General features: G+C 41.1%; 1 protein-coding gene across 1 annotated transcript in view; it reads right to left on the bottom strand.

Annotated features, from left to right (window-relative positions):
• Positions 1 to 20,122, bottom strand: part of LOC145393495 (adhesion molecule nephrin-like) — a 78,809-nt gene extending 58,687 nt beyond the window's left edge. Inside the window, exon 1 of the mRNA XM_080267624.1 lies at positions 19,937 to 20,122. Within this exon, the coding sequence (XP_080123750.1) occupies positions 19,937 to 20,015 (79 nt within the window). The 5' untranslated portion in view covers positions 20,016 to 20,122. The remainder of the gene's footprint in view (positions 1 to 19,936) is intronic.
• Between the last annotated feature and the right edge of the window lie 1,699 nt (positions 20,123 to 21,821).

The following is a 21,821-nucleotide window of genomic DNA, read 5'->3' as shown; positions in this document are numbered from 1 at the left end:
CCTATTCCGGTAGTCGCCCATTCTCTCTCTCTCTCCCTCCCTCTCTCTCTCTCTCTCTCTCTCTCTCTCTCTCTCTCTCTCTCTCTCTCTAGGGATAAGTAAGATGTCGAGGGAAGTCAAAACGAATATTCAAACTAAATTGCATCGTCAAAATAAATGGAAATAAACTGAACTTATATATTTTTTCCCATGTCTCTTTCTCTGTTCAATTTTTAATAGAAGGACTACAGTTCTGATCCTACAGCTGTCGTTTTTTCAGTTTTTTTGAGTTCAAGCACCACACACACACACACACACACACACACACACACACACACACACACACACACACACACACACACACACACACACACACACACACACACAGAATGGTTAGCCAGTTTAGATGCAAGGAGGTGTAATAAACTTTGAGACATCTGTAAGAAACTGAAGAAACTGCAGTAATATATTCATTCAGTATTTCTTAGGGAGGCTATGGAATAATTTTAAGTACCTGGAGACACTAGAAATAAAAGTTCATAGTAATTCCCGGAGAAATATTTGTGTGGAATCCTCATCCTGTAGTCCACCTCGTACAGAGCAGACCAAGAGACAAAGGATGGTGATATCCAGGAACCTCGAGTGATTCAATTATTTTATTTTTTTAATGCAAGGAAGGAGGAACCCAAGGCCAGGAGCCCGCAAACCGTTCCTTCCAAGAAAAAAATAAATAAATGCAGTACAAAAAAGAGACAAATTCAAGATCCGTTCATTTCGAGATGCCAAAGATGCATTCGGGAAGAGATTAAAGTTGTTTTGAGTGAAAATAAAACGCTGGCCTATTACTATAAAATTGACTGGCTGGGTGTTTCAGGCCTTCCATTCTGCATGTCAGAGCAAAGTAGAATTTCTCATGTTCTCGATCATCAAATTAATCTGCCCTATGCGGAAGGTGACCTCTTGTGTGCCCATCTTATGACTCAATCTCTGCTACTCCACTTGACTACAAAAGATGATTTTTTACCATACCACTGAGTTTTCTGTCTATCTATAGCCAGACACCATAATACCGTAAGAGGCGGTAGTTTGTCTTTGAGTTAGTTGTTTTAAGGGGAGGGGCACTAACCCATCGCCAACCTACTGGCTGACACGTAGGGAACACGTATGGGTTGGTTATATGGTCACCACCCAGCGTCGTAAATGGTTTCCTGGTTTACAGGAAACCATTTGGCTTGTCAATCAATGTAAAGCGACCTGAAAAATGAAAGAAAAGTAACAAAAAATGACGGGAAAGATGGGAGAAATACGAAGAGCGATAAAAAATGACAGGAAAGATTGGAGAAATACGAAGAGCAAGGGCAGACACAGGAAAAGAGTGATAAAGGTGAAGGAAGAAGTAGGTAGCACTACATCGTGTGTGGATGATAGTCGCCAACACCTACCACCTACTGAGTTTCCAGTTCAAAAATTGAATATTGTTTTACGTGTACACACCTCGTCTCTACTTCTAATTACTCGAGTTGATAATATTTCATGTCCAGCATAATCATTCGACTGACGATGTTTTGTCTTCTTCAGTGCAAATTGTGGATGGAGCCGTGGATGTTATATTATTGTGTCCAGGGGGCCACGGAACGGAACAGTTTGGGAAGCACTGGTCTTGGTCTTCATTGATGTTTAGACTGCTAATCGATTTCTCATGCTGTTAGGTAACTTCTTTTATGTGCCATAAAAGTCTACTCCAAAGGCCCAGTACTCCTCCTGCATACCGTACACCTCAACAGATTTACATATTATTTGCCAGTGAAATCAAAGTTCTACATGAAAATCTACATATCCGTTTATTTATCTGCCTGTCAATGTATGTATGTACTTATTTATGTATGTATGATGTACAAATTTATCTATCTGCGTACCCTACATAAAGTATATTTATCATCAAATAGTAGAGCCATCATTCATTAATAGGCCCAAGTAAATAGAAAACTGAAAACATAAAACAACACCCTTCGTTATCAATATTTTCACAGCGTCATCAGGGCAACAGAGCAAACGAGGTGTGTCCCTTCTCGTTTGCCCCTTTGTGTGTTTATGATTGACCTCGCTCTCTATACAGGTACACGCAGTCCACTAAGGCTCAAACGGAACGCAGACACACCCACCTGCTTCATCACTATCAAAAGCACGCCGACACTTCCCTGCTGGCTGTGGCCATGGACAGTGCTAGATAAAGATTTCTGTAGTGGCAGTAAAACGTACAGAAGAGTGTGAAAGGGAAGGATACTTTTTAACCATCGAGGAGGAATGAGAAATATGTAAGACAGGTTGCAATGCTCCCAGGTGACTGTATGTGAGTTTTTGCCTAGTGACAGTACTGTATTAATAAAGAGGTTATAAAATTTCTAGTTTATACTTCCATCATCTTCACCCATACGGCTACTAAACGCTATACTCTTTTTACACTAACTTGGCCCAAAACTGCCATCTCTCTATTATGAATGCTGAGTTGTGAAATATATTATCCCCTTGATGCGATACTTGTCATGAAGAAATGCTGTGGGAATATGCAGAGCCGTAGCATTTTACTTTACTGCCCTTGAGCTGCGTGAAATAAGCTGCAAATAGATGAAAATAGAGTGATAAAAGTGATAAATTTGATCATAGGAAGTGCTTTTTACCTATAAGCCGGTGTAATGGAGGTTTCAGTATCATAAAATTGGTTTGGATTATCACTGTTAAATGTATCAAGAGCTTTAACCCGAGGTGTCCTGACGATGTATGGATACGTTCCCACGTTTTGTCACGGTGACACCCGACGACGTAGCCATATGTTGTGCGATTGCGAGGTCCGTCATTTGCACATTTGTCAAGTTTCACGGGTGATTTTTGGTAGGCATATGTGGGAGACCTTCCTCCACCCCTCGTCAGGCAGGGATACTGCCTGGCCCCGCCTGACACCCCCTTTCCCCCCCCCCTGCACGCCATTTTCTTGGCAACTCACTTGTTAGCTGTAACCTGGCTAGTAAAGACATGCAGTGCCACAGTCCAATGACGAAATTCAAGGTGAAAGTTACTCCCGAGGTGGAGGACAAAGGTAGAAAGAAGCCAGAGGAAGAAACAAGCAGAAGTGATGAGGCGGTAACATCTTAAAGGAAGGTGACGTATGTTTATATGATTGGTGAGTGAAACAACGCTTATATTGCCTGTATTATTGTGTGAAAACCAGTATACTCTTGTACTACATATAAATTCGTACCAAATAAAAATCTAACCTTTTAGAAGTGGTTTGGAATAGTTACTCCTCTCATAGAAAACGTTTTCTCTGGAGCAGGGCCCACAGAAGACGGTACCAGGAATTCGAAGGGACACCTGTATAACGCAATTGTAAGCTCAGCTGAGCACTTTTAAGGGCATTTTCCAATGTGTCTCATAAAAAGCGGAGGTTTTAGCCCCCCCCCAAAAAAAAAAAAATCGAAAATCTGCCGGGATTGGGGGGGGGGGGCTGGTGAAAAATCGATCGGGACACGGCGTTGCTTTGGCCACACTGGGTGAAAGGGGTGATGACAACTGCTGTAGGTATTTCTCTGATAAACCCTACTTCCTCATCATCATTTTTTTCCAGCTAAATGCAAATGTTGTGTCCCTCTTCATACATACATGAAGAGGGTGCACGTCTGGCCCGAGCTGCTCTGTCTCCATCGTAAACATCTCCAGTTGTGGATATAAATCTTGCTTTTGAACAAGTCACGGTACCATGATATCAATACATATACCTTCAGATCCACACCTTAATATGAAAACTGTCACCGTCTGTTGTTTCCTGGGAATATGTCAGGTAGTTTTCGGAAAGAATTAGAAAGGTATTAACAGAGTGATTACCGTAAGGCTAAGCAAGGTGGCTGAGATGGACACGTGTGGCGGCACTGATTTAACGGAGTGGCACAACTACACAGATATGCAAAAGGCCTACAACTTGTTCCCCATTCCCTCAAAGAAGGATGACAGACTGAAGATGGGCAACTTTGGCCTGCAGTCCACTGGGTTCTCATTTCAGAGGAGTCTGGGGCCACAACAGCAGCAACAACGTTGTAGATTTCTTACAGGGTGTTTTGAGAATGGAATTATAAGAAACACTATGGACTCCAGTGTTAGGATTCTGTACTGAAGATACAGATATGTCCCTGTATGTAAGGCAATATATATATATATATATATATATATATATATATATATATATATATATATAGATATATATATATATATATATATATTGCCATGCGGTGCTCCAATGCTCCAGCGATATTTCAAGAGATTAATACAACACGTTATGCCTCAGGAAGAGAAATGTATTTTAGTGAAGGTTTGCGTATACTGTAATACCAATATACGAATATACTACGACTCAGGTAGAAAATATAACTTGGAAGGGATATTGTACATCATAATGATGTCTGGGATACGAAATCCAGGTATTTGCAATGTCCCTGTGGTGCTGGATTGTTTCATACGGAATTGGCACCAACTTTTTTTTCTTTTCTCGAGAGTACTTTCACCAAAAATGGATACTTTATCGTAGGATCAATAAAACTTTATCGCATCAAGATCCTTCCATTAGTTCCATAAACTAGTGGACCAACAGTTAGACAGAGAAATTTACCTTCGATATCTTTGGTGGTCCGTATATCGCATCCCTTTGCTAATCCCCTATATGTGTTTTGTGCTTCAGTTTGCTTTTGTGAGGTGCAGATATTCTGGTTGCCTCCTGAAATTCTAATCAGTCATGCAGTCTATCTGTCAGTCACGCAATCTGTCAACACCACATGTATCAATCCTGGAAAGGGTCACCGAGAAATGCTTCCACGCCTCTCTGTCCTACACCATCAGGCAGCCCTCACCCCATCTCAAACTTCTCTCATATAAATCACTCCTTCGCCTTGTCCCTCCATCTCATCCTCAACCTCCCTCTCCCCCGCCCGCTGTTACACACCAATCACTCATAGCTTTCCATTCCGACTCTCCACCTCATCTTCGGCCGCCCTCTCCCTCATCTTCTATCCCATACCACTCTAATCCACATAACTTTCTACGCAAACCCTCCGCCTCATCCTCTGTCTCCCCCTCTCCCTAATTCTCACCACATAATTCACATACACTTTCCTAGCCAAACGCTTACTCTCCACACCCTCCACAAGCAATCAGTGGACGTAAAAATGCACACTATAAAGTCTGGAAAGGTATATGAGAAGTATAATGTTTGGCAAGTTGAGTGGCATCCATTTAAGAGTTGAAATGTATCCTGTTCGGTAAGTGACTGTGACCTGTTAGCCATTGTAGTGCTTTTGATGTTACCTCATAGCAGTTAAGCTTTTAGGCCAAGATTTTTGTATAAATAGTGTTGAAAGCGCTCTGAAAATTAAGGGAACTGCAGACTGTCGTTTATCATCATCAGTTCAACAAAGCTATTTCACTGAACACAAACACATTAGCGGAATGAGGAAAGCCATTTTTTTTTTTAAACAGAAATCCTAATATTGTTTCCTCCAAAAAATAATTATTATGAAAAAATTGTGCCCGTAGAGAGGATCTGGAATTTGGCTCTCTGCTTTCTGGTTTTTGTTTTTTCTTGGAGGGAACAATCTTGCGAGCATCTGGCCTTTGTTTCCTTCTTCCTTGCATAATATATATCTATCTATCCATCTATACCTATCTATCTATCTGTCTATCTTTTTTTTTTTTTTTAATGTGACCGACTCTGGGCATAGGCTTCACAGCCTGCTTTCAAGGCCCAGTAGTCCTCCTACGTACCACACACCTCTACATGTCACCACTTCGGCGCTAACACCCACCGTCCATATTGAATACATGCTAGGGCTGTCTCATACAGGACTGGTGTATTGGTATTAGCGGGGGTATTTTTACGACATGTCGGCGGGTCTTCTGGTAGATCAGTAAAGTCTGATTTATGAAATTCAAATCCTTAAACTGTTCCCTGCCCCAGCGGGATTTGAACCCGGGTCCGTTAGGACTGCAGGCCAACTCTCTAACTATATCTATCTATATCTATCTATCTATCTATCAATATTTATTTATTATATTTATATTTATGTATTTAATATATATACCAGTTGCTCAGTAATTTTAACAGTTCCACGGTATTATTGAAACGGGTTGGTAATTAGGCATCTTTTTATGGTCACCTCCAAAAAAACGGACCGGTAACTTAGGCAAAACACGAGTGAAAAGAATTATTTTGAACGCGGTAGAAGCGCGACAAGCACAGGATGAACTATTTTCATAAACTTTGCGTGAATATCATTAAGTTTATATGGATTATCCTCTACTTTGACCTGTTTTTTCAGAATATTATAAATTTAGCTTTTCACTCATGCTGATCTCTACACGTATCCGAAATCTTAATAAATTTCCTTCTCTCATTTGTGTCGCGTTTTTGTTTCCATTTTAGGCACTTGGATTCTCCTCTCGACTTTTTTTTATCTCACCATACTGTGTCTTTATTAATATACTCTCTTCATCTTAACTTGGCCCAGATTTTCGTCATCTATCTGTCTATCTATTGCCAGTTGCATTAATCCTTAAGTGTTGGCCACAAACATATCGCCTCCATGTCGCCCTGTCCCCCGCCATTTCACTGCCCTGCTCCCAGCTCACACTCCCCTCTCTCATATACCTCTCCACTCCATCCCTCCATCTCATCCTTGGCCTCCCCCTTCCTCTCCCCCCCCCTCCACCTCACTCACATACATTCTCCTCGTCAGTCTCTCACCCTCCATCCTCTCCACATGGCCAAACCACCTCAGTGTGTTTGTCCTAACGCTTCATATCACATCCACATCCACACCACAACGCTCCTTCACTTTCTCATTTGTCAGCCTGTCTCTCCATGTGACTCCACATGCTCCTCTCAAAGGATTCATTTCCACTGCTCTCACTCTTGACTTCTGTCGTCATGCTGTAGCTTATTTCATGTGGCTCAGTGGCACAAGAAGGCAGTAATACAGTTCTACATTCTTTCCAGAGCACTTATTCATGACTAATATTGTATTCTAGTGTTAATCTATTGCTATAACTGATAATTAAGATGGGAAGATGGCATTTTTAGCCAAGTGAGAGTAAAAAAGGTATTGTTGTTACCCTTGCAATGCCACACACAGATTTAGCATTCCTAATCAGACATTCTTATCTCATTTTATTTTTTCTTGGAGGAAACAGTTCGCGGGATTCTGGTCTTTGGTTCCTTCTTCCCGCATATATATAAAAAAAATCCAAAACCCCTGTACGCGCTAGTCAAGTTTGCCGTATCCATTTTCTTTCACTTCACGGTCCTTAAATTTTCACTTTTATTCATCCCTCATTGCTTTGCGTCTCAGACAATGACGGATTTCGGATTTATCGAACCCCTCTGAGCCCACTGAACTTTTTCCGCTATACCGAACTAGGGTCGATAAACGGGGGACATCAAACGTCTCTTCCGACTCGCTGGCCACGGTCTCCGCTGCTAGTCCTTCACTTCAAATACCCCTCTCTCACTTTATCCACCAAGCTTCTCACAGTTTTACCTTGCATGCCAAAACAACTGTAATGATAGCAAGTTCTTTCGTAACACTCTAAGCTTTTATAAACTTTTAAATTTTGAAAACGAGTGAAAACATACAGCAATAGCACGAAGAGACCCCCCCTCCCAGAAACCATTCCAGGCGGCTCCACTCCCGCCCCAACACCAATTTTCCCGCCAAAACACACACCTTTCCACCACGGGCTTGAGTGCCGCCAAAAATACAGGGAAAAACCAGGAACTCAAGCTTGTTTTTAAGAGCGGTGTGTGGCCGGCCATTAAGAGGATACGAGGACTTTAATTTTACGGTGTTATGTTTTGCCTTGCTGGCTGCACATACCATTTCTGTGTTTAATCCCTTCACTGATATACATTTTCCCATTTTTTCATGTTACTAAAGGGTAATCTGATTAATCTTAGGAATGAGCTTTTGAACAGGTCTTTTTTTTTTATATTGAGTCTTCGTTAACTCTTTTAAATATATAAAACATTCCAAAGTTGCCTAAATCCGTCTTGGGGAGTGTGAAAGAATACTTATACGTACAGCACAGTAGCAGGCAGTTTGCTCTCGCCTGACAATGGTGGGTAGCCCATATAATAATTTGTCTGTCATTGTAGTGAAAGACTAAGATAATAACTCTTGCTACTAAAATTACTTATTCACAAAAACATAAGGCAAATCTACCTTCTCATATACCTTCACTACACTTCCTGCACCCTAGCATGGCTCAGATTTTCGTCCTTTTGCTGCTTATTTCACGTAGCTCAGTGGCTGAAAAATACATGACAGCGCTACATCTGTCTATTGCACTTCTTTGTGACTTGTACTATATTCTAGTGTTTGTCTGTTTTCTCAGGTCAGCACTGAACATGGATAGATGGCAATTTTAGGGCAAGTTAGAGCAAAAAGCATATTGTGTACCGAGATATAAAATTTGTTTGATACACTTGAAAATTAACTAGAAACTTCTCATGTTTCATTTTCAGTACCAATTGCTCTCCATTATAATGATATGAAAACTGGAAGTGTCCCATGTTTTTCCAATATTTAAAAAGTATATTGAGCGTAACGACGACAGTGGATAGGAGTACAGACGTCAAATACTTCCTGAACAGTGTCGATTCAAAACAGACATTTCAACAAGATTCACAAGACAGAAGTAGCAACAATATATTTCATGATTCTGTTGATGTGGATGTGATTGAAAGTGTTAGGAGAAAGACACTGAGGTGGTTTGGCCATGTGGAGAGGATGGAGAGTGAGAGACTAACGAGGGGAGTCTATGTGAGTGAGGTAGAGGGGGTAGAGGGAGGGAGAGACCGGGGATGAGATGGAGGGATGGAATGGAGAGGTGTGAGTGTGTGCTGGGGGAAGGGCAACGTAATGGCAGGGGACAGGGCAACATGGGGGCGATTTGTTTGTGGCCACCCATTACTGGATTAAGGTGTCTGACTATAGATAGATAGACAGATAGATTCTAAAACCAACTCACTCAACTCAGCCAGCATTTCACCCCACAGTGCAAAATCAACTTCGCCACCCACAGTCACGCAGTATCACCAACACCACATTGGCAAAGGAGTGGTCCACTGTATAAAAGGACACTATTTCGATTACAGTCTGGCCAGTAATGTTATAAAACTATTACACACACACACACACACACACACACACACACACACACACACACACACACACACACACACAAACTAGATGACTTTTTCTGAATCTGTATTTTTTTTATAATTTTTTACATTTGACAGGCTGGTCTGTTGACACGCTGCACGAGTATATCTATAATTTCGTGATGTTTTTGATGTTAGTGGTAATGCAGGTAATAACTTCGACCCTTTCTATACAAAGGCGTAGAAGAAGAGTTAGATTAGTGTCCATCTACTCTACAAGGGCCCCAGTCTTTCCCAAACAGCGACACTCAACCACTGCATGTCCAAGCCAGGTCCATGTTTCAGCTCCAGGTACGAATAGGTTGTTGTAAACTGGACCCTGCATAGTCTCATGGTCGACCTGAACACGGGAAGTTAATTCGAGTTAACAGAAGCAGCTTTCTCTGATGTTAACACACCTGGGATTTTATTTAGGCTAACACCAAACGGTTTTTTTCAGGCGTGAGGGATCCCAGCAACAGAGGGTTAATGATGGCCTGGAAGCAGAGACGACGGACAACACTTGGGTTTTAATAGTTTGGCCAGTCCATAAGATTCATATATCTTTATGTATGGCCTTGCTGACGGAAATTTTATTTGTCATTTGTTCCAGCAAAGGTGGTATATTTGCAAGTAACGCAGCAAGGCAAAGGACGCTTTTGACAGTCACCCCCACCCCCCCTGCAATATTGTAAGGGTAAAGAAATAATTATTTACGCGTCAGGCGGAGGGACATACCCTATCTATCTACTCTGGTCCGGGTAAAGGTCCACTATGCTCCAAAATTTCGTGTGCCTACGTAGAAACTATAACGTTGTCCCCCCAGGGGCAGTCCTCCCGTGGGGGGTGCCCATCAGGGACCTCACTCTGACTAAAACGTGGCCGGGGTCAACATCTACCAGTATGAAAACTTTCGTGTTCTTAAGTTTTAAACAATGACCATGCATAAAGGCTTTGGCTACGGCCCCCGGTGGCAGTCTACACCCCCTCCCCCAACCCTTGTGAGGGGTGATCTTTAGAGGTCGTACCCTGTATAAAACGTGGCCCCAGAAAAGATCTATCATTGTGTAAAATTTCATATTCTTGGGTAAAAAACTATGACAGCATCCATCTTGCCCCCCTCCTACTGCCCATTGAAAGAGGTACTCAGGGATCCCAATCTGCCTAAAACGTGACCGGGGTAAACGTGTACCAGTAGGCAAAATTCCTTGTCCCTAGCTTCCACTCCCATGAATGACGACCCTTGGTGGGTACGCCCTTCCCAAAACGAGCTCGACAGTAAAAAAAGTTTGGCCCCGCATAACGACTTTGGCTGAGACCACCTGGGACCACCTACCGTGTGTAATAATCTTCAGGGGTCCCACTATGCTTATAACTTGGCGAGAGTGATGCTCCGCCAGTGTGTACATATTTGTGTTTCTGGGTAAATTGACTGGCCATGCCTTATACTTTGGGGTTGGGCACGGGAGGGAAGGAGGGGGCAGGCTCTAGGTCCTTGCCTGGAACTTAGCTGAAGAGGAGGGCTGCCATAGTGCAAAATTTCATTCTCCTTACACTCCTTCCTCAAGACCTGGACCCATTCAAGAAAGTATAGTAACTCAGTGAGGGAGGGAGGGAGGGACTGTGACACAGAGACAAGTACGATGTTTGACTGTCCCTGTGAGAGGAAAAAAATGCATATTTCCGTATTTTTTTAATTTATTTGTTTTTCCTTCCTCCGTTCTGCAATTTAAAAAAAATATATATAGTCTTTTTCAACCAAACCTGTGGATATGACATAAAGAAAGACCAATTATTATCATCAGCACCTCGCCTCGCTGGGAGTGCCACCCGAGCAGAATGGTATGCGATCAGATTTGCACAGTCATCTACTAAGTAATAATATAAAGGTGTATAGCTGAGGTTATGGAAAAACATTCATTAATATCTATGAACAAGAATAAAAACGCATTACATTCACGTAGATAACGAGTCTTCAACGAACCTTAAGGTGAAACGAAGGTAGAAATTATTTGGGTGACTAAAACTGTTTTCGAAGTGTCTTAGTCATAACGAGTTTAGAGCATGGATTAGAAGCAGTACGCAGGGGATATATTTATAACAGTTGATGATATATTATTGTTCATTATGATACATTCGTGCAAATTCATAGGTATTCATTGTCAAACACTCATGCTTTCGTTTATGTTCCAGTAACGTTCAACCCATCCAGTCTGCAGCCACCCTTGCGGGATTAGGGCGTCGGGCCATAGATAGGCAGATGGACAGATAAATAGATAGATAGTCGGATTAGCCTATATAAGTTCAGTTTCATTCCTTCTAGTCTCTGTTAACCCTTCCACCAACAAGTGTTTCTGTAAATGCTACGTAAAATCGTATGGATGTATAGCAAGAATAAAATATGCTTCATCGGATGGAAGGGATAAAAAAAAATAAAGCGCTGTTTCCCTAATGCCAGTGTGTGTGTGTGTGTGTGTGTGTGTGTGTGTGTGTGTAGAGGCAGAGTTTATGTTGCGTTGTTTTAGCCAGTTGCCTCGTAAATTGCCAAAACTAATTCTCACAAAATATTAAACTCGATAACTGTGTAAAACAACGTAATCATTAGTGTATACTAGAACGGCGTACCTACATCCTTCCTTTTTCCTACACGTCTATGCTACTTACCTACTTACTCTCCTCAATCTCTATAACTCACAATCCCCTCTTTCTCCCCTTGCTCACTTCTTTCCCCCCCCCCCTCCCAGTATAAGACCTCCCTCAACTTTTTTTTTTTTAATGCAAGGAAGAAGGAACCAAAGGCCAGGAGCTCGCAAATCATTCCTTCCAAGAGAAAAAAAAAATACAAAAGAGCCAAATTCAAGATCCGTTCATTTCGAGATGCCTGGACACACTGCGTTTAAAAGACTGGAGATCATAGGAAGTAGGAAATGCAGACAGAGGGAAACAGTTCCACAGTTGACCTGTTGCATAAATGGAGGACTGGGAGTAACGGTTAACTCTTGCATTACAAAGTTGGACAGAAAAGGGATAAGAGTTTGTTGCTACACGAGTGTTGCCGTAGTTGTGGAGGGATGCAAACAGACAGTTCAGAGGAGCAGTGACCATTGAAGTAGCGATAGAAAAGAGATAAAGATGCAACAGTGCGGCGAAGAGACAGAGGTTGAAGGGAGTCAGTAAGAGGATGAGAGTTAATGAGGCGAAAAGCCTTTGACTCCACCCTATTGAGAAGAGCTGTATATGGGGAGCCTTCCCACACATGAGAGTTGTACTCCACACAGGGGCGAATAAAACCCGTGTATAGAGTCAACAATTGTGCAGGGGTAAACAAGGAACGGAGTCGGCTTAGCACACCTAATCTCTTGGAAGCAGATTTTACAAGAGACGTAATATCTTTCCAAGATAAGTGCCGAGTAAATGAAACCCCAAGCATGTTCAAGGATGATGCAGGATTAAGGTGAATATTATTAAACACTAGTGGGTATACCTGTGGAAGATTTTCTCCAGTTGATAGGTGTAAAAACTGAGTCTTTGATGCATTAAAAACAACAAGATTATTTTTACCCAAGTCAGAGATACGAGCCAAGTCAGACATTAGGTTAGAATGATCGTCAGCCTGTTGTTCTCGATCCATACCTGAAGTGTGCAGAGGTAGTGCAGTGTGCAGGATATGTGTGCAGTGTGGTGTGTGGATGTTAGGGTAATGTCATCTGAATATTAGGGATTATATCTGGGCTATTTGGGCATGCGAATATTATGCATGTATGCGTTGAAGAGTGTAGGGGAAAGAACGGTGGCCTCTGCAACTCTGTTACGAAAGTTTCATATTCGTGACAACCTACCCTGGAGCTCAGTACCGGTATGTGCTTTTCTACCAGATAAACAAGGTAGTTGGTAAGCTAGAGTTTGTTGTTTTCCTTCATGTTTGTGCTGTTGATGTTCGTGATTTGCTTACGTTAGAGGATGACACCAAATGCTTAACTAATGTCTGTTGTTGCACGGTCTTGCAGATTTGATGCCATCAGATGCATATTCTGTGACGCTGGTCAATAAGGTGTTTGTGAAGTGTTGTGCTCTAAAGCCATGTTGTAACAGGGGAGACGTGAGGTGTGACTTTGTTAAGAATCAGGCGTTTGGCTGTCTTGGATGGCGTGGAGAACTGTGTTAATGGACCTGTACGAAGAAAAGTATTTTAGGTACTTGATTGGTAGAAGTATAGTGATGATTGTTCTAAGCTTTCAGGTACTGCGAATACTACAACGTGTATGTGAATAGCTGTAGATGTTTGTGAGGACCTGGATGCCGTGTGGTGATAAATATTTCAGGTGTAAGTTACTGACGCCATCCAGACCCGTGCTTGCAGAGTTTTGTTTTGTTTTGGTGTTTGTTGTGGAGTAAAGGAGGGTTATGTTGCGGTCAACTGGAAGCTTGTTTTTTATGACTTATTGCATGTTGATGTAAGGTGATTCAGGTTTGCATAGTCGTCCAAGGGTGTGTTTGCTTGTTCTCTGCACTATAGGCTGTGCTTGGTGTTGGTGCTGATGGTAAAATGGGGCTTGGAGGTGTTATTTGTGATTAATGATGCTAGTAAGTGATTTGTAGGAATGGAGGGGTCTTTGGAGTGGTTGAGTGTTGTTACAAGGGCATTTTAGCTTTCTGTTGTGTTAATTTTGTTGTTAGTTTCATTGTTTAATTATTAGGCTTGTAATGGCGTCTTGTGTGGGTAGGAGAAGGGAGTCGAGTTTGAGTCGCATTGTATTATGTGAGAAATTGCCAGTGTAAGTTTGAGTTAAGGCGTCTTCTTTTGCTTCGTGGAATATGGTGCTTGTCTTAACCCTTAAAGCTTGGATGAAGGCCACTGGCGTCATAAACCAGATGTTCAGGGCAGCTCTGATGAACACTGACGCTCTGCAAATCCCACCAGCATCTGGAGTCCTACCCATTTTCTATGGTGCCCAGTGCATGACGTAGGCGCATCGGAGGTGGGTCAGTGTTACCAGATCTATCATAATTTTTCTGTTTTTAGCATAATCTGAGGGGAATATCATAGGCTAACATAATAAATGGCATTCTCATATATTTAGCATGATTCTAATAAAATTTTGGTACATTTGGCATAAATGTTGAATAATTTGAGAAAATTGAGAGTAAAGTGGAATGTGAAAGTAGAGACAGAAATCCAATGGAAAACAGACAATCATGTTTATATGACAGTAGCTAATATTCCATGTTTCACAGTCAGTTGTGTTTAGTGTGTAGTTTTAAGAAGCTTCAGTATAAGAAAAATTAGTCTTGTTTACAAGTTGCTAATCAGCTGTGATCTTGGGCTGATGCTCTTAACCAGTCGCATTTATTAGCAAATAGCAGAAATGTTTACAGAATTCCTTATAGTAGAGTAGCTAACTGCAGTTTTTTTTTTTAATGCCGGTAGCCAATTGTCATAAAATATTATGCAGAAAGCAGAAGTATTATGATACCGATCCCATCTCAATCACAAAACTGTTTAGCCTTGTTTGTTACAGCTGAAAGTCAGCTTTATGTTCTTATTCAGTATTATCCCTGAGATCCCTTTATTTTCCTATGCGCAGTACAGTTGATCTGTGTTAACCATTACTTCTATTTCGTAAGGGCTGTTTGTATAATAGTTTACTTTGAAAATAAACTAACTCAAATTTCGCAACCCCAATAACATAATTTTGCTGGTTGCTGGATAATTTTAAATGGTCTAGCATAATTTGGTAATGGAGATCTGGTAACACTGAGGTGGGTAAACAAGCCTGCCAGTCTTCCACAGGAATAGGGAGGGGGAGGAGTTATGCCCCATTTCTGCGTCACCGTAGTCCAATTCTTTTCGCCACGTCGAGAAGCATCCTTGTCACTGCCCCCCACCCCGCCCCGCCCTGCCTCCCACACGTGCAGGAGAGGGATTGAACGATAGTTCGATTGGAAGAGTTTCCGAGATGACAGTATCGCCCACAGCGTGCATCACCACTGCGCCAGTGCGTCACCATCCTCTCAGCACCATCCACATCGCCCCAGCCTGACATTTTGCGGGTGTGTGAGGAAGTATTTTATAATACAAAACACTTTATACAGAGTGTAAATGTGTATAGAAAAATGGTACGGAGAGTAAGTGATATAAAGTAGAAATTTCAGTGTAGAAAAGAAGTGTTTTTTATGAATGGACTGATAATCATTTAGTGAAGGAAGACTGAAGAGGAAAGTATATGTAAGGTATAGAAGATAAGGAAACTTAGGTACTGATCATGTGTAATAAGAAAAACTGTGTAGTGGTTTTGTATCATCCCGTATAGAAAATGAGTGAAAAGCGAAAGTGATATTTCGGAAAAAAAAAAAAACATTTCTTTTTTCTTAATCCACCGGCATAAAAATACCTTAGAGTATTAGTGAAAGTGAAATTTTGGGACGATTACTGTACTGTGGTTTTGCTGTCGGACTGTAGAAACCTATATATAAGAAACCAGCCGAGTGAAAATGAATGTGACTTGCAGTATACGTAAAAATAAGTGTTGTGACAAAAATCAATTTAGAATTTACTGCCATTCTTATAGTGAAGTTCCCTTTAAACGTAAAATGCTGGAAGATAGTACCCACGATTATAAAAAGATGAACACCAGTGAAAAGTAACCTGTCGAAACATATATGGAAAGCATGTTCAAGTTAAAGCAGTCTTTCTAAGCAAGTGTTGTGTATCGTATAATTCTTGGTTGTCTCTTCGCACACACCGTATGGCACTGTCACCCTGGAACAGCTGGAACAATTGGGTGAATAAGTGAGTCGCTCGTACAGGGTGTGAGAGATTTATTTATGGGCCAGTGGCAGAGGCAGGTAAAGAGGAATGGGAAGGTCTAATGGGGCAAGGGGGTGTGCAAATAAGTGTGAGCGAGGCAGGGCAACTCTGTCTGACCCTGTACTCCCTGTATTAGCCACCGACTGGTACATACGCAGCTACCCGTGACCCTCAAAGTTACCCCCATTCATCACCTCCTACCTCCACAGTGCCTCCCTCTAGAGAAATCGTGACACTTGCAATGGAGAGAAGAAGAATTGGTGAGTATATGATCTTTAGTTGAAAGTTCTAGGTGCTGTAGTTACTGAGGTATGATTGGATGAAAATAGACAACTTCTGAGAAAAAAAAAAGTACAGGAAAGGCTCAGCTTGCTAGACCCCCTACATTTAAGGATGAATTAATGGTTAAGTATGTTGTTGTGATGTTATATTTAATTATGTGTGTTGATTTTGGTAATGTGTGTGTTGCTTAGTGTCCGCAAGTGATGTTTTTTTGTTTTTGTTTTGATTTTTTGGTAAATTTTCTCCAGTCAGTCACGAAGTACATAGCGAGACTAAAAATGGTCAGGAAAGGGAGAGCGTGAGTGTTTTTTGTAATGATTATACCCACACACGGAATGCAGGAGTATTGTGTCGCTAGGTGTATTTACCTATTTGTATTTACCTATTTGTAGTATACAGGAATTGAGCAATGCTCGTGTTGTCCTGTCTCCATATCCACATTTATCAAGTCTACCTTTACACACATGAATATTTTTCTCATGCACCACCTCTTTGTCTAAGTCGTTCCAAATATTTAAGTATTTACCTAATATACCTAATTGTGATATAAACGGAATGTACTATGCTCGTGGGTTTCCGTCGCTGTTTCTCAATAAGTCGAATTTAGCTTTAAACTCGTTTAAGTTTTTAGACTGGACAATCTCTTTGTCCTGGCTATTCCATAAGTCTATACTTCTGTAAGGAAAGCTATATTTCTTGAAATCCTTCAAGCAGCTTGACTTTTTCAATTTCATTCCGTGTCCTCTTGTTGCTCTTTTATCCCATACAAACAGATCTACTTTGTCAATTTTATCTACTTCCACCATGGTCCTGAACACCGCAATCATGTCTCCCCTCTTTCTCCTTTCCTCTAACGAAGGCAAATCCAGTTTTTCCAGCCTCTCTTTGTATGACAGGTCTGTCAGACTGGGGACCATCTTGGTTGCTGTTTTTTGTATTCTTTCAATCTTGTTTATATCTTTCTTTTTGTGTGGGGACCACAGTACCGCTACATATTCTAACCTGGGGCGGATCATGGCCACTATCAATTTTTTCATCATTTCCTCATCCATATAATGAAATGCTACTCTTATGTTAGTCAAGAGTTTATAAGTCTCTCCAACTATCTTGTTAATGTGCTTTTCTGGTGACAAACTATCTTGGACCAGCACTCCCAAATCTTTCTCTTTTCTCCTTTTTGTGATTAATTCATTACCCAAAAAATAGTTCAGTGATGGTCTCCTGGTACTTTTACCCATTTCCAATATTTTACATTTCTTTACATTAAATTTCATTTCCCACGTCCGGCTCCAATTGTGTATCCTATCCAAATCCTCCTGCAGTATTTTACAATCCTCCTCAACCTCTATCTTCCTCAAGATCTTTACATCATCAGCAAACAAACTTGCATAACTGTTCACTCCATCTGCCATATCATGTGTGTGTGTGTGTGTGTGTGTGTGTGTGTGTGTGTGTTCGTTATCATTATTTGTAGTCACTAAAGTTCACCTGTTATTTTTTAGAACAACTGATCGCAAGTCAAGGTCACACGAGGTCATCTTATACTATTTTCATGCGATTTAGACGTGTTGGTGAAAGGATTGGGTATAAAGCAAGGATGAAGTGATTCAGTTTGTAAATAATCAGTGAGAGAGCAAAGTCATCGGGTAATGTCAAATGCTCGACCCTAAAACTCGGTGTTAATTTCATCTGGACCATACTAAGAGCAAGGGATGGGGGTCTGTCAAAGAGTAAGAGTTTCAAATTTGAGAACAGGAGCTCAGAAGTCAATGTCGCTGGCAAAGGTCAACTCAGAATTTTTACCTCTTTTGGCCCAAGCTTGGTGTAGGGCGTGATCGTCAAGCAAGGATGAGTTGTGTGGCTTTAAGAACAATCACTTGAAAATCACGGTAACAGCACAGTTTTCGGAGGATTCATAGGACAGTTTTAGGGCTCTAGTGTTGTCCTCTTTGAGCATTCCTTAAAGGCATACTCTTGTTCCGAGCTTCCTTTTGGTGTGGAAATATGGGAGATTAAAATACCCTCGCTAAATGCCCTGAAGTGTAAATCAACGCTTATATATGGTACTGCGCAGCTATTTTCTTTCTCTCTCTCTCTCTCTCTCTCTCTCTCTCTCTCTCTCTCTCTCTCAATTTACCGTAATTAAGGAGTTATTGTCGAAAGTTCTTCAGTTGGCAGGGTACCATACCGGCAACTCGCCAGGTGGAAGGAGGATCTGAAGCTGAGTAGCCAGTTAGCCTATACACCATTTGCTATAAGTGACGCACCACTTCAAATATCACTTCCACCCAAGCTTCTCTTCCCATGTCCACTATCCACTTTGCATGCGTGTAACATCAAGAACAAGTTTTTTTTCAAGCAGGTTTCGGCTTTCCTTAGATGTTAATTCTCCGTTAAATGGGTAAGGAAATGCCAAAAATTTCGCTCATTCTGGTTGCTTTTTCTTTGCCTCCGAGCTCAAAGTTGGGAGTGAGGGTAAGATAAGACAGCCTAATATGCCACAAAATTTATTCGATGAGGTTTCTTCGAAATCATTGTCGGGAGGGTGAAAATCTCGCTACTATGAGGTATGTTACAACCCGTCAGACCAAACTCATATGAGGTACCGTACTGTACAGTATGAGTCAACGGGTTAAGTAGTGTAATGAGAAGGGACGGGAATCTACAGGATGGTGTGCAACAAAGAGAACAACAAGGAAGGAAGTTTACAGGAACACGGAGGGCACTAATCAGGAATAGGGAAGTGGCCATAGAAGTATGTAAGTAGTTGCACGACAGTAATCGTATCCCCAATCTATGGGTACGGCCACACCTGCCCAAAACATGATCGACAAGAGGAAACGAAGCACCGGATTAAAACCTCTGCAGTTTGGACATTGAACGGACCCCTGAGCCTCGTTTCCTCTTGTCGATCACATTTTTGAAGTAAGTGTGGCCGCACCCTAACGTATGGAACTGAAGTTTGGACCTTATTTATTTATTTATTTATTTTCTTAGATAAAGACTGAGAGGAATGAGAATGAGTTAGTACAGAGAAGCATTTGTAGTTATGTAGAAAGACAGGCAGTGGTTAAGTTACTGAGCATTACGATGTTGTAGAAGTGCTGCAGTTATAAAAAGTACCCTGAAATGGTTTGGCCATATGGAGTGAATGGGGAATGGAACACCAACTACAAGAGAGTTTTTATGCGATGTGGAGGCGGAGAGATGGAGGGAGAGAGGGGACAATGAGACTGAGAATGAAGTACAGGTTGATGTGAGCTGGAGAGAAGGCAATCCGATAAAGAGGGAGAGGTTGAAATGTAGGCGAGTTGTCTGTGGTCACCCCCTCCGGCGTTAAGACATAGGCAGAGAAAAATCTATCATTATCCTCATCATTAGAAAAAAAAAAAAAGTATTATAACTGACCTGCACTGAAACCATGAGAAGAGTTCACAATATACCATACTAGTGTGTGGTTTACTTTTGGTTGTGATGAAGGTTTTTAGGAGGAAGGCTGTGGTTTACAAATGATACTGAAAATGATGATGATGATGTTGATGTGAGCATAATCTGAGGATGGCACATACAGATTACTGCACTTATCAACTTCCACATATAGGGATTAAAAAGGTGTATTTGTGATTTACCTTTGCGTGGTGTGAGGGCGGGTGAGAGTGGCGGTAGGAGGACACAGCAGAACACAGCCAGCAGCACAGCCCTCACCATCACCAAAAACAGCGGATCCGACTGCCTCCTGTCACATCCACTCACACACCACTGCGCTACAGGGTGATGATTTTAACTCTGTCACCATCATTTTCCACCCCATCGATATGGCTCCCTTTCGCCCATCGTTTTCTCTTTGTGCGTCACACTGTGCTTTTTCAGGAATAAAACCAACAGTGTCTAAACCAATAAATACTGACAATTAGGTTAGAAAATATTAATTAGTACAGTTCAATGGCAATCATGTTGATACAACTTAAGGTATGTTTTGTTAAAGTACGTGATATGTGGAGTTCGATTTTTCTTTATCACTCGCAGAACACTTACTCGAATGACTCGTATAAAACACTACACTGTCGTCATACCCAATGCCGTTGAAATTTAATGTTCCTGACACAGTGCTTCACTCACAAGCAGGATGCAGTAAATATTAACATACCAGTGCCATCTCTGAAAAGGTGTATATACATCTCGTATTGTTCAGTGAGTTTTCCAGCTAAATATTATCTGAAAAGGAAAAATGCAATTCTTTTCATAACATGCCAAATAATAACACTTTCCTTACTCTGTAAACGGCAGAATCAGTGAAGAAATACTCGAACAGTTAGACAATAAAGGCCTGTCAACATTATCACTAAAACTTTCGATGTTGGATCATTGGTAGTGAATATGTATAGGCTACTCATATTTGATGAACTGAAGAACCATCCCTGCTTTTGACCCAGTGTTTATAGCGTGTTACACCACTGCTTCGAAACTTACAACTCGCGTGCTTCAATATCACAGGTTCCCATTGACCTTACGTTCCCATTGGCTGTGTACATTCTCTAACACCTCTTCCGTACTAGAATCTTGTTGGTATTACATATTAATAAAATATTCTATGATCTACAGCATTTCAACACTGACGGAGTATATACAAATGCAAAAAAAGAGCGATAAACAAAATATAACAGGCTAGTACAGAAGAGGTTCAGAAAAGTTTAATAAGTCCACAAGACAAAGCTTTAAAAATTCCTGCGTACTGTTATTTCGTTGAGAATTTTGGTGATCTAGTTATATTATTTGACGTTCCCTTCATCTATTATGAATGCAGCAGTTTACAGGAAAATTGCCTATTACAGTTCCATTGCTATTTCTAAATCTGTTTTTATCAGTTTCTCCATAGGCTATACAGTGCCTGTTATAGTGAAAACATTGTGATATATTGCATTACATTATCAATTCACAATGAAGACGTATGTTCTTATAACAACTTGTACTATTGATCAATCCTTTAACACCTGGGCCTGTATTCTCATCGGGAAAGGAAGCTCCTTAACACCTTTTCTTAAGTGATTTAGTTTGCTTATTACACTTTGTCCTTTGCCGTTTTATACAAATCCTTCCAATGTCGCCATACTTGACATGAACGACTTAGAAAAGGATACCGTATTCACCAGCCAAATCCAAGAATAAATCGCTAAGGAAGAGGTGCTAGGGAACTTCCTTACCCTACGAGACTGCCAACCCAGCCTCAGTCACAGGTCTTACTGTAAATATCATCTTTCACAGTTGAGGAAGATTATTGTCCTTTTCCAGCTGGGGGGAAAAAAAAATCGTCCCTTGCTTCGTCACTAGCACAGCATATTCGTCATTCGCACATTTTTTTTTGTCACTAATATAGCATTTTTTTGTCATTAGCACAGCATTTTTCATCATCAACAGCATTCTTCGTCATTACCACAGCATTCTTCGTCATTACCACAGCATTCTTCGTCATTACCACAGCATTCTTCGTCACTAATACAGCATTTCTCGTCACTA

This window comes from Coenobita brevimanus, chromosome 3, assembly GCF_032717465.1.
Source record: "Coenobita brevimanus isolate Jiangsu-jjx chromosome 3, ASM3271746v2, whole genome shotgun sequence".
NCBI classification, from domain to species: Eukaryota; Metazoa; Arthropoda; class Malacostraca; order Decapoda; family Coenobitidae; genus Coenobita; species Coenobita brevimanus.
Note: the sequence above shows the minus strand (reverse complement) of the source record. Positions and strands in the feature narration are given on the sequence as shown.